Consider the following 13,918-nt stretch of genomic DNA (forward strand, 5'->3'; position numbering starts at 1 on the left):
CACAGATCCCATCTTTTGACCATATCCGATTTTTTGGCCAGTGTGTTTACATTCACTTCAGAAGCGACTGGTATCCAATATCTGTGTTTACATTAATTCCCGCCCAAAATGATTGTCATTGATAGTTTTACCTGCACAGGGTAGACCCTCGGTTTTTGAATGGCCGTGCTATTGAAATTATATATTATAAATTATAAATTTATAAATAATATAAATTATAATATTTCACGTCGGGTGGCCATGATTACCTGCCAGAATGGATAAGTTAACAGCTTTATGGATGTTTTGCAGCGCGAAATCTGACTGAACGACTGAAAATAAAGGTAAATAAAGGAAAAATAAAGGTAATTTGCGTTTGTTATTTTACAGTCATTAAATCTAGAATTCTGAAGGGAAGTACAGGTGCTGGTCATATAATTAGAATATCATCAAAAAGTTGATTTATTTCACTAATTCCATTCAAAAAGTGAAACTTGTATATTATATTCATTCATTACACACAGACTGATATATTTCAAATGTTTATTTCTTTTAATTTTGATGATTATAACTGACAACTAAGGAAAATCCCAAATTCAGTATCTCAGAAAATTAGAATATTGTGAAAAGGTTCAATATTGAAGACACCTGGTGCCACACTCTAATCAGCTAATTAACTCAAAACACCTGCAAAGGCCTTTAAATGGTCTCTCAGTCTAGTTCTGTAGGCTACACAATCATGGGGAAGACTGCTGACTTGACACCATTGACACCTTGCACAAGGAGGGCAAGACACAAAAGGTCATTGCAAAAGAGGCTGGCTGTTCACAGAGCTCTGTGTCCAAGCACATTAATAGAGAGGCGAAGGGAAGGAAAAGATGTGGTGGAAAAAAGTGTACAAGCAATAGGGATAATCGCACCCTGGAGAGGATTGTGAAACAAAACCCATTCAAAAATGTGGCGGAGATTCACAAAGAGTGGACTGCAGCTGGAGTCAGTGCTTCAAGAACCACTACGCACAGACATATGCAAGACATGGGTTTCAGCTGTCGCATTCCTTGTGTCAAGCCGGTCTTGAACAACAGACAGCGTCAAAAGCGTCTCACCTGGGCTAAAGACAAAAAGGACTGGACTGCTGCTGAGTGGTCCAAAGTTATGTTCTCTGATGAAAGTAAATTTTGCATTTCCTTTGGAAATCAGGGTCCCAGAGTCTGGAGGAAGAGAGGAGAGGCACACAATCCACGTTGCTTGAGGTCCAGTGTAAAGTTTCCACAGTCAGTGATGGTTTGGGGTGCCATGTCATCTGCTGGTGTTGGTCCACTGTGTTTTCTGAGGTTCGAGGTCAACGCAGAAATTTTAGAGCACTTCATGCTTCCTGCTGCTGACCAACTTTATGGAGATGCAGATTTCATTTTCCAACAGGACTTGGCACCTGCACACAGTGCCAAAGCTACCAGTACCTGGTTTAAGGACCATGGTATCCCTGTTCTTAATTGGCCAGCAAACTCGCCTGACCTTAACCCCATAGAAAATCTATGGGGTATTGTGAAGAGGAAGATGCGATATGCCAGACCCAACAATGCAGAAGAGCTGAAGGTCACTATCAGAGCAACCTGGGCTCTTATAACACCGGGGCAGTACCACAGACTGATCGACTCCATGCCACGCCGCATTGCTGCAGTAATTCAGGCAAAAGGAGCCCCAACTAAGTATTGAGTGCTGTACATGCTCATACTTTTCATGTTCATACTTTTCAGTTGGCCAAGATTTCTAAAAATCCTTTCTTTGTATTGGTCTTAAGTAATATTCTAATTTTCTGAGATGCTGAATTTGGGATTTTCCTTAGTTGTCAGTTATAATCATCAAAATTAAAAGAAATAAACATTTGAAATATATCAGTCTGTGTGTAATGAATGAATATAATATACAAGTTTCACTTTTTGAATGGAATTAGTGAAATAAATAAATTTTTTGATGATATTCTAATTATATGACCAGCACCTGTAAAGTAGCAGGTAAGATTACTTTTATTTGAATGAATGATAAAGAGAGAGTGAGCGCGCACACGAGAGAGTAGCCTACCCAGTGAAGCTTTTGGTTTATTAAAATTAAAAAAAAAAAAAAAAAAAAAAACACACGGCGGTCTCCTTTAAATTAACCGGGCAGAGGTTGAAATTCAGCTGCTGAATGTGTGTGTGTGTGTGTGTGCGCGCGCGCACAATTTCTTTCAAGGCAAAAATAGACATATAAAGTTTCTACCTCAATAATAAAGCTGCAAATTTTTAGTGCGAGTGCATACAGACACGTCTGCTTCATAATACAACATTTAAAGCTACCTTTTAGTAAGCAAACGTGTCGCCCTCGCCTTGTGGTGGCTTGGAATTCCAATGGGAATCGGATATGCGTGTTTAGACGTAGGTCGCATGTCCAGAGATCGGATATGATTTAACATTTGGAAGTGGACATTTGGATGCGAAAAAATCGGATCTCGTGCGGATTTTTGTGTTTACACATGTGCAACTAATTCCGATCTGTGTCAGATGTGAGCAAAAAATCGGATTTTTTTGTGCCGGTGTAAACGCAGCCCGAATACTTTCAGCTTGTGTCATGAGAGTAAGACACTCTGTCCATCAAACACTCTATCCATCAAACATAGGCTATCTGCACCAGGTGCATTTTTGATAACGCACCACCCAGCATACCATATCAAAAGGCTTTAAAAATTCAAGAACCAACGCAAACCTTTTTAATCTCCCTTACTTATCACTGATTACTATTAACCTGTTGTATATGCTTAATAGTAATCAGTGATAAGTAAGGGAGATTGAGATTAAAAAAGTTTGTTTTGGTTCTTGAATTTTTAAAGCCTTTTGATTAGCCTTAAAATACTGCATTTCTCCAAATGTTTCATCCCACAGAGATGTGACCTGTAAAGCTAATTGCATTTATAGAAGAAAACTATGCATTAGGGAGATGCATTTTACATAATTTTGTTTGGCAATAGCAAAAGGCTATTAACAGCACGAGAGTGCTCGTCTATGAAAAGTGTGAAAGTAGGGTCAAGATCAATACGTTATTTCTGCATCTTCGGTGTCATCCGATCCTAGATCTGGAGACAGGCACTAATTTAAATTCGTGCCAGAGCCCGGTGATGCTACCATTAATTCCTGATAAGAAAGGACCGTTGTACTGCTTTCCTTAATCTTTGACTGATGCTTCTGCACAATCAATATCCTTTCTTTCTCTTTTTCCCTTTTTCTTAGCTTTTTTTCTCTTGAAGATTGATTATTCAGAGTTGTGAGCTGTTTACGCTCGCTCCTCACGCCTCATTATTGTTGCAATTAGGATGTCTTCTGGGACTAAGGTGGGGGTGGATGGGTGGGGGGCTGACATTAAAATCCACTGACCCTCCTGACGTTCTCATCTTGTCTGGGATGTTTAGCGGAGCAGCCTTTGATGACAACTTATTGTGGTCAAGGGGTAAGAAAGCATCTCAAACAAGTGGATTAAGTGAGAGAGAGAGCGAGAGGTGGATGCGAGTGTATATGTACGCGTATGTGTGTGTGTGAGAGAGAGAGCGGGAGACGGAGAGAGAAAGCGAGAGGACTGAGAGCGTGGGGGGTGTTTGAGTTGCTGCTGCTTGTGCCGGTGAAGAGGAAATAATCACAGTGTTGCTTCCTCATGAATTATTAAGAAGCCCCCCCAGCCTCTTTTAGCTTGAGCCAAAATGCTGCATTTTCATCTGTGTCTATAAAGCAAAGAAGAGGTTTGTTTTATGTTTTTCTGTTGTTGTTGTTGTTTGTTTCCCTAGGTCTATCACAGCTGGTAAGCAAGACTCGTAAGCGTGCCGAACAAGTGCTCAGATGAGCAGTCCGAGCGCAGCACCACGAGCATCAGCACAGGAGAGCTGAAACTGAGAGACAGAGGCAGTTCCCTCCACTGCACGCGACAGCAACGGCCGCTCTCGCTCTCGCTCTGCATGCCTTTTTTTCCCTTGTTTTCTTTCTGGAGTTGAGATCTTGTTCATCAGAGCAACGGGAGTTAGTGGAAACTGGGGCTCCAAGCTGTTATCCAAGCATCCCAAACGCAGACCTGGCTGCCCACATGCCGATCGAATTTGTTTGCAAAATCAAATTTGCAGAGGAGGATGAGAAGCAGAAAGGCAACCAGGATGGGGACAAAGAGAGCCTGATCGAGGAGAGCTGCAGCCCCCCAACCAAGGACCTGGCCGGCTTTGCCAATGCCAGCTCGCTCCATGGGATTAACCACATCTTTGTGTCGGGCCGGCTGGGAGTCAGACAGACCCTCTGGGCTCTCGCGTTTCTGGTGTCCCTGGCTCTCTTTCTGTACCAGGCGGCAAAGTGTGCCATCTCCTACCTGGAGCATCCTCACGTCACGGCGCTGAACGAAGAGGCCACCCCGGAGATGGTGTTCCCCGCCGTGACCATCTGCAACATCAATCGCTTCCGCTTTTCTGCTCTTACTGACGCCGACATCTACCACCTGGCCAACCTGACCGGCTTGCCCCCCAAAAACAAGGACGGCCACAAGCCCACCGATTTGGAGTATCCAGCGCCAGACATGCAGGACATCTTCAACCGGACGGGTCACCAGCTGGAAGAGATGCTGAAGAGCTGCAACTTCAGTGGACAGAACTGCTCGGCCGACGACTTCACAGTGGTAAGCTTGAGGAAAGTTTCTGATTCTTGCAGTTTTCAAAGTTGCACTTTTGCTTCAGAAAGTTAATTTTAGAGGAAAAGGAAATGGCAAAAACAACTTTGGGCCATTTATTATTAGAATCAAGAACATAATGGAGGTCTAAAGAGCAATAAATGTCCATATTCCTGTATCATTTTGCAGGAATAGTGAGTTTATTTGCGCTTTAGAACCGAATGTTCTGTTCTCAGTTGAAACTGAGGAGTCTGCAGGTGTTGCAAACAAATCCAATTTATCTTTACAAGAGAAAACAATTTCTGTCAGCGGTGAAGTAGATAGATATGCTTTGTTCTCTGGTTTCCCCTGTAGTGACTATTCATTTGGACATAGCCTTTGTAAATAGGGCACAGACCGGGCACGCTACCCTCATTGTGTTCACAGGAGTGGTCCTGTTTTCCTGTACTCATGATTTCTTATAATGTGCCGACAACAGCGGGGGATTCAGCTGTTGTCCTCAAGGGAGAAGAGCAGGGTGCATTTGTATACTTTCTAATGTTTGATACTTCCACCAGTGTCAGCCGCTGAAAGAGTGCATGGCAACAATATTGCTTTGTAAAAACTCTCGCTCGCTTTCCATTCATGCTGCCTATGCCAAGAGTGAAGTTTCCTCAGTGCTGTATTTCAATCCTGTCACTGTTGGAATTAAATATTTAGAGTTTGAAATCATACATGATTTTTGCATTAGCTAAATTGGTTAAAATGAATAAAACAAATTCCATAAGCCACTCAAGTCCACTCCGGAGGGTCTTATATGTGTCTATCATGCCATATTTATTAAAGTTATGTGTACTGATGGATGAATGAATATTGCTTTGGTAGTGGCAAAGAACATTTGTCAAGTCTTAATAGGATGTGTTGAACATACGTAGCCTTACCTTCCAGAGACGGATACTTTCTTTGTCTTATCCTCATGATAACATGGAGTGACCCTTTGATGTGTTGTAGAGCTTTAGTCTTCTGTTCTACTCAAGGTTTCTCTCTCAGGTAGATACATAGGTTTGATCCTAAGTACCATTTATGATACAAGAAATTAGAAGTGACAGCTGAGACTCTCTCTCTCTTTCATTACTTCTTTCTTTCACCTCTTTTGTATCTTCACCCTCACCTCTTCGGTCTATTTTCCCATTGGCCACATCAGGAAAAATGCCATGGTTCTGCAGAAAGATAAAACCAAAGCTGCGAAAAAAAAAGTGTAAAACATGTGCCAGGTAAATGTGAAGTGTTGTCCTCGCTGTTGTTTGTGCTTGCTGTTTGTTGAATTCAAGTGGAACCAGTTATCTGCATCAGACATTAAAAGACGATTTTCTCACCCTCATGTCGTTCCAAACCTGGATGACTTTTTTTCTGTGGAGCCCAATTGGAGAATTTCTGGGAAAAAAAAAAAAAAAAAAGTATTTCAGTCCAGTAACACTGAATTGGGACTGAAGCTTTCAAGTTTAAAAAGGAATCCAAAAGCACCATAAAAGTGTCATAAAAGTAGTCTGTATGACTGAAAATGAAATTTCTGTCATTAAGTACTCACCCTCATGTCGTCCCAAACCTTTTGTTCCCAAAGACTTTTGTTCATCTTCGGAACACAAATTCGGAACCCAGAAATGTACTAAAGACATAGTTAAAATAGTCCACGTGACTACAGTGGTTCAACCTTAATGTTATGAAGCGACGATAATACTTTATGTGTGCAAAAACAAAACAAAAATAACAACTTTATTTAACAATTTAAACTGTTGTCATATCCAATAATAAGTCTGCATTCTGGCATAGAACACGGAAGTGTTAAACTGCGTTCACTACGTCAACTGCGTAGTTCAAATTGTTAAATAAAATCATTATTTTTGTTTTGTTTTTGCGCACAAAAAGTATTCTCGTCACTTTGTAACATTAAGGTTGAACCACTGTAGTCACATTGACTATTTTAACTATGTCTTTACTACCTTTCTGGACCTCAAAATGTGCAATGACTTGCTGCCTATGTGTGCTTCAGAAACCCTCGGATTTCATCAAAAATATCTTAATTTGTTTTCTGAAGATGAATGAAGGTCTTACGGGTTTAGGACGACATTAGGGTAAGTACTTAATGACAGAAATTTCATTTTTGGTTAAACTAACCCTTTATATGAGTCTTCCGGAGCCACATAATATTTTTGTGAGACGAATGAACAGACAGTTGTTATTGAATTAAAAATCATCTGCCCTTGGCCTTTTTGACATGTTCTTAGGAGATAATGAGAGAAGTAACAATGTCTGATTTCATGAACAAATCATTCTTTTGAGTGATATCTTTTTATTGAATTGGTTGATATGGTGATTCATTCACAAACCAGGTCAGATTTGGTTCTTCTAACTCACTGTTACATCAGCAGTGGTTAACAGCTTTTGAAGGGAAGGCCTATCACTAAATATAAACTTAAATTCCTTACAGAAAGTTATCATATTATTTCAAAAGACTTAAGGTGTGGTCACATTAGCAAAATTCCGCAGACAAAAGAAGGTCCATTGTCTACTGTCAAAAGTGTAGCAAAGTATGAAGCGCAGCTCAAATAGAAGTTTCTGTTGGTCATTGTGGTGAATCCACTTGACAAACCTAAACACAATCCGAAGTCTGCATGGTTAAATTCGCTGTCATGTGGATTCCTATTGAAATAACTGGATTTTGCCTGTAAACATTCTCTGAACCTACCTAATGCACTTAATGGTGTTTTTGCGTCATCTTTGACGCTTGAAAGCCTCAATTCCCATTCACTGTAACTGCATGAGAAAAAAACAGCAGTGCATTTTTTCACAATTTCTCCATTTGTGTTTCATTGCAGAAAGAAATTCATACATGTTTGGAACAACATGAGTGTTAGTAAATGAGGACAGAATTTTTTTGAATTATTTTAAGATTTTTAAATGGGCTATCCCATGTCAGGAGCGGGCCCCTCGTGAGCCACAGAAAGAGAGACTTCTTTATAAATTAATCTGTTTGGAAAGTTCTCTGCTCCACCGTTCTCTCCCATCAGCCCTGTGATCTGTGTCTGAGAGGCTGTCAGTTAGATTAGTTACAGGCATCTTGCTGTCTCCACGCATGACGAGACACTTCCTCCATCCCACGGGCTGCGCAACCCAGGCAGAAAAACAAGGAGCAATTTTGAGAAGCATCTCTTTAGCCTTTCCTGTGTGACAACATTGCAAATGTAAGAGTAAACAGGGATCACTATGACTATCCCGGAAGCTTCATATTAATAGCAGACCGACTGATATTTTTAGCATGAAGTGTGAGAGATGACCTTAGCTGAGCCTCCTGGCCTCTGGGTGCGTGCGAATCACTAGCCTGAGGAAAAGAGCACACGGCGTGCCCGTGTCTAGCCGATTCCAGATGCTGCGTTTATTTAATGACTGCATCAGCAGGGAAAGCGGTATATTTTCGATCAATCACATCCCTGGCATTTAGCCCCACTACTTGGTTTCAGCAATTGCACTCATAATATGAGCTGTTCATTTGTCATTCCCACGCCCCAAGTCCTAGAGCTCTTCCTATTCAGAAACACTGCAACAATAATCATTATATCAAAAGAACAGAGGTACTTTTGAATGTCTGCATCATGGATCATCAGACTGTTTCATAATCAAACGAGATGGCAAAAAATCTAAGAGAAATTTTCAAATTGGATGTGCATATTCATTTCATATTCATTTGTTGCCAAGCACAAATGTTTAATTTATGGTCTTTGATTCATGCTGATGTTAATAAAAATAACATTTCCATTTTGCCTCATCGAGGTAAATGAATTATGAAACTGCATTCGATTTATGTAGCATTTTGTCTCTCTTGTGGATACAAGAATTTCCTCTTCCTAGAAAGCTTATTGCAGTTGACATGCATAACACATTTAAAATTGTACAAAAAGTACATCAGTCTAGAATGTTCATGAAGTTTGTATTTATTTAAAATTAATAGGTATCTGAGTTACTGACATTGTCAAATCATATTTCAAGGTAGGGCTGCACGATTAATCGTATTTTAACCGCGATCATGATTTCTGCTTCTTTCTGTTAAGTATAATCGTCTGTGATATTGGCCCTCTGGTTATTTTTCCTGAAAAAGTTTTTTTTTTTTTTTTCTATTGACATTTCTGTTAAAGTGTTAGTTCACCCAAAAATGAAAATTCTGTCATTAATTACTCACCCTCATGTCATTTCACACCCGTAAGACCTTTGTTTTAAGATATTTTTGATAAAATTCAATGGCCTGCATTGACAACAAGATAATTAACACTTTCAAATGCCCAGAAAGCTACTAAAGACATATTTAAAACAGTTCATGTGACTACAGTGGTTCAACCTAAATGTTATGAAGCGACGAGAATACTTTTTGTGTGCCAAAAAAAACTTTATTCAACAATATCTAGTGATGGGCGATTTCAAAACACTGTGTCATGAAGCTTCGAAGCTTTATGAGTCTTTTGTTTCAAATCAGTGGTTCGAAGCGTGTATCAAACTGCCAAAGTCACATGATTTCAATAAACGAGGCTTCGTTACGTCATAAGTGTTTCGAAATTTCAATGGTTCACCACTGGGGGGTGTGACTTTGACATCTGAGCCATCGAATTTTATCAAAAATATCTTAATTTGTGTTCTGAAGATGAATGAAGGTCTTACGGGTGTGGAACGATATGAGGATGAGTAATTAATGACAGAATTTTCATTTTTGGGTGAGCTAACCCTTTAACTTGCATTGGTAACAAGCCTCCATGAGCTTTCATGCTTGGGGTTGCCAGATTTCATAGAGCTTTTCTCTCAAATAGATACATTTTCTGCCTAGTGTTTTACTTAATCTTCTCAACCTGGCAACCATGCACACACTCTGATGAAACACTGATGATCTGAAAACGCAGACAAACATTAGTAATCTCCACTGAGATATTCTGCTCAGAGAGTGTAATACAGCCAGTGTGTTCCTTCACAAGGCCACTTGTGCTATTTGCTGTTACTAAATCTGTGAGCAAACCTTCTCAGTGACAAACTGTAATAAATCCATATATCAATATTGTTTGTGATTGTGGTTGCTGAATAAATGTAAGTGCGCAACCTCTGAGCTACTATTTAAAGTATTTTTTGTTCTTTTAATATAAAAACATTAACAGAATTAATATTCACTGTTTTAGCTTTTCGCAAATGCTTAAGGTTTTAGAGGTTTTAATAATTTAGAGATTGTGTTAATGTATATGATAAATAATATACATAAATAATAATAAATCAGGAAACTAGATGAGGTCAAATAAACCTTGTGTATGAGTTGACATTCTCTTGATTTGTGCTTATGTGAAAGTGCAATAACTGATTCAATTTAAAAAGTTTTTTTCAAATGACAACAATCATGATTAAAAATCGCAATTATAATATTTGAACAAAATCATGCAGCCCTATTTCAAGGACTCTAGATCAGGTTTTGACTACACTGTGGGAACCAAATGTCCCAAATCAGACAGTTAGCCAAATCAGGTACATTAGCTTTAAGGATTAGTTCACTTCTGAATGAAAATTTCCTGATAATTTACTCACCCCCATGTCATCCAAGATGTTCATGTCTTTCTTTCTTCTGTCAAAAAGAAATTAAGGTTTTTGAGGAAAACATTCCAGGATTTTCCTCCATATAGTGGACTTCAGTGGGTGGAAGGTCCAAATTGCAGTTTCAGTGCAGTTTCAAAGGGCTCTACACGATCCCAGCCGAGGAATAAGGGTCGATCAGTCATTTTTTAAAAAATAAATAAAAATTTATATACTTTTTAACCAGAAATGCTCATCTTGCACTGCTCTGCGATGTGCCACGCATTACGTTGAAAGGTCACGCGTGATATAGGCGGAAGTACCGTGGTAGGGCGAAAAACTTCATCTAATTTTCTCCTCCATCTTCAAAATGGTCTGATATTGTTTTTTGTTTTTTTTGTTTTTTGTAAAGGGCGTTTGGCTTAATCTTTGCAAGTTCGCTTTGTAGACACTAGATCAGTACTTCCGCCTACATCATGCATGACCTTTGTAACGTGATTACGTCATGCGTGCGCATCGCAGAGCTAGTGCAAGACGAGCATTTGTGGTTAAAAAGTATATGATTTTTTTTTTTAGAAAATGACCGATCGTTTCGCTAGACAAGACCCTTAATCCTCGTCTGGGATCATGTAGAGCCCTTTGAAGCTGCACTGAAACTGCAATTTGGACCTTCGACCTTGTGAATCCCACTGAAGTCCACTATATGGAGAAAAATCCTGGAATCTTTTCCTCAAAAACCTTAATTTCTTTTTGACTGAAGAAAGAAAGACATGAACATCTTGGATGACATGGGGGTGAGTAAATTATCAGGAAATTTTTATTCAAAAGTGAACTAATCCTTTAATACACACACTAAATAATGTCTTAATTAATAAAAACGCAAAAAAGATTCTGTTATATATAATAAATGTATATAAAATACCATTCATTAAGTGTAAAAACAATATAAGTCATTGGAAAGTCCTCACCATGATAGAAAAACACTGTGTGAGTGCATTTGTGCATGTGATTTGCAGCATTATTTGCTTTCTGTTCCCCTCGACATGGGGTATAATTAAAACACTCAGCTGTTATTGACTCATGATAATTGCTCACAATAGATATCATAATAAGATGTTTAGACATAATTGAATATAAATAGCTGTGCTTCAGTTTTCCTTTCTACCTAACTGTCAGCTCCTGGTGGTGAAGGGGATTGTGAGTGCTTTAGCTAAGTCCAGCATGTACGTAGAGGTCTTTGGTTCTTTTAGCCTGCTCCACTATCTGTGTTTGCTCTTCCACTTGCTCTGTTTGCGGATGTATTTTCCGATTTTGTTTTAAGCAAGGACAGATCCCTTGTGCATATATTCCTACGGATAACTGAGTGACACTGACCTAGATTGATCTAAAGCCCAGGGTGAGGACAGATATTATTATAGGACCACTGTTAGCATTTGTCAGGTCAGTTGGAACAGGAGTGTTGAGAAGCACATGCTTTAATAGATTTACTAGAACTGAATATGTGAGCGAGTGGCTCCTGGGGTATGGTGACATGTCTTTAATAAAACAAGTCACTTTCAAATGTCAGCTGTCTTGTCTTGTACGTTTTGCAGCATTGCTGCTTCATTATGGAGCAAATTTCCTTAAGTCATCTTTCTTTCCTGTGGTTAAAACTGTCACCGTGACCTAGTTTTTAGCACATATGCTCCAGACCAAGGGGTCAAGATTAGCTGGTTAGCATGTGTTGGTAGAAGTCATAACTAGCTTCCACCATCTGGAAGCAAAACGCATCTTTCTCCATTGATTAACTGTTTTCTATTTTAATGTTTTAAAATGTACTTTATTCCTGTGATGGAAAAGCTGAATTGTAGTGAATTTTGTGAATTTTGCATAATAGGTGCATTTTAATGGATAGCTTTCACAAGAATGATCAACCTCCTTGTTCCAGACACACTGAGCCGTGGTGTTCGTGTGAGAAACATGGGTTCGAATCGAGCTCGCATGGTGTCCTGATCCCACAATTTTATTTTCATCTGTCTACTTTACTAAAATGTCAAAGAATCTTGTTCAGTTGTTGTACAAAAGTGATGCACAAGTACGGTAGCTGCAGAAGCAGCCAAAAGTTCTGGAGATGGAGCGGTGTCGTGTCTGCTTGAGGTATGAGACACGTGAAGGCTTTTGGCAGTAACAGGTGTTTCACATTGTGTTAGCGAGGAACTGGCACTCTCCGCTCCTGAGGTAGGATGTCTTTCTCTCCGAGAGCTGCCCGAGAGCTCTGTGCTGTGTGAGTGACATCAGGTCCCCCTGCGGGCTCAACGTCTGGCTCTTCTCCGCATTCCCCTCTCTCCTTCTTCCGTCTTCCTGACAGAAACACAGGACTGAGGGAGCGTGAAAGTGACCGCGTTCCCGCGGCTCTGTCCAAACAGCCCGTCAATTAGCCGCCCAGTTCCGCTGTCGCAGGTCTCCACAGATTATTGAACCGCTGAACTACCGATACATAAAAATCCTCCACTCAAAGCCTCAGCCTTCAGCTGCCCGCATAACAGTTTATCTCTCCTTCAGCACGCCAGAGACGCAATTGCATGTGAGAGGCATAGCTGTAAACATGCTTATCCTCAAGGCATTCCTGCTTTTAGGGGACGTGGGGACTATTGTGAGTGTTTATGTTTGTGTGAAGGAGACAAGGGCAGACGGAGCGAACACACATACACACACAACCAATCACAGCGGGGCTATTCGAATCCCTGGCAAATAGATCAGCGCTCTTTAGGCTAAACACATCAGCAGCAGCATTCCATAAGACAACCCACACCTGAGACTGATTGCTGTATTATGAATGCAGAGGCGGCGTTTCACTCAGAGGGATTTTTTTCGTGTTACCATTCCTCTCATCATCCTCCGATTTAGCCAGCCGACTACATCCGAAAAGTCTGCAGCTCAAGGGATAGCTTTAAACTTGGCGAAAAAATCAGGCCCCTAATGTTTGGAGGCTGTAAACTCCCTCCAGAGTCCACAGAGACATTAGTTCCCACTTACATTTGTCTCTTTCTGACAAGCTGTCCTGCGAGCTGTTGGAACGAGTGTATGTGAGCGAGCGCGCATACGTGCTTCATCATATACTGATAGACTTGGAGGAGAAGATTGATAGTAACCCCTAACTTCGGCTGTTTGCTTCACCCTCCCTCCTAAATCAATATATTCCTCTGTCAGATTGCTTCCCAGGCCCTAGCCCGGCATGACTAATTATCTTGTTCTTCTGGTTTTGGCGGGAAGTCTGCTGTGTTTGATAATGAGGAGAAACCCATCCGTATGGATACATTTGCACTTCTGCATATAGCTAAATGCATGCGTGCCAATAAAATAAGCTAATGCAGTGCGTTTTCTAATGCAGCAAGATGGATATACTCTTTGGCACACTGTTTACACATGCCGCAAGAAATTCTGTTTGAGCTTATTTTTCATTCAGAACTTCCTCTTCCCTGTGGCTTAGAGGCAATAAGAAAGTGATAAGCCCTGAAGAGGAGCACAGCGGTCGTCTGTCTTTGGTATCTGACTGGATTTTAATCGGGGCGCACGATGATATTCTGCGTCCGGTTTCCGAACTACATGTCAAATATGTTGCCTCAAATCATAGCTGTTGAGGCCTCATTTAGGAGAGGTTCAGCCCCCTGGATTCCATATCAGCCTTTCTTTAAGGCTAGATGTCAGCATCCTT

At 40.3% G+C, this 13,918-nt stretch overlaps 1 protein-coding gene across 1 annotated transcript in view; it reads left to right on the forward strand.

The window, feature by feature from the left end:
• The first annotated feature begins 3,540 nt into the window (after window positions 1-3,540).
• asic4a (acid-sensing (proton-gated) ion channel family member 4a) overlaps window positions 3,541-13,918 on the forward strand; it is a 108,438-nt gene continuing 98,060 nt past the window's right edge. Inside the window, exon 1 of the mRNA XM_051904636.1 lies at window positions 3,541-4,659. Coding sequence (XP_051760596.1) covers window positions 4,084-4,659 — 576 coding nt within the window. The 5' untranslated portion in view covers window positions 3,541-4,083. The remainder of the gene's footprint in view (window positions 4,660-13,918) is intronic.

Source organism: Ctenopharyngodon idella, chromosome 9 (genome assembly GCF_019924925.1).
Source record: "Ctenopharyngodon idella isolate HZGC_01 chromosome 9, HZGC01, whole genome shotgun sequence".
Taxonomy (NCBI): domain Eukaryota; kingdom Metazoa; phylum Chordata; class Actinopteri; order Cypriniformes; family Xenocyprididae; genus Ctenopharyngodon; species Ctenopharyngodon idella.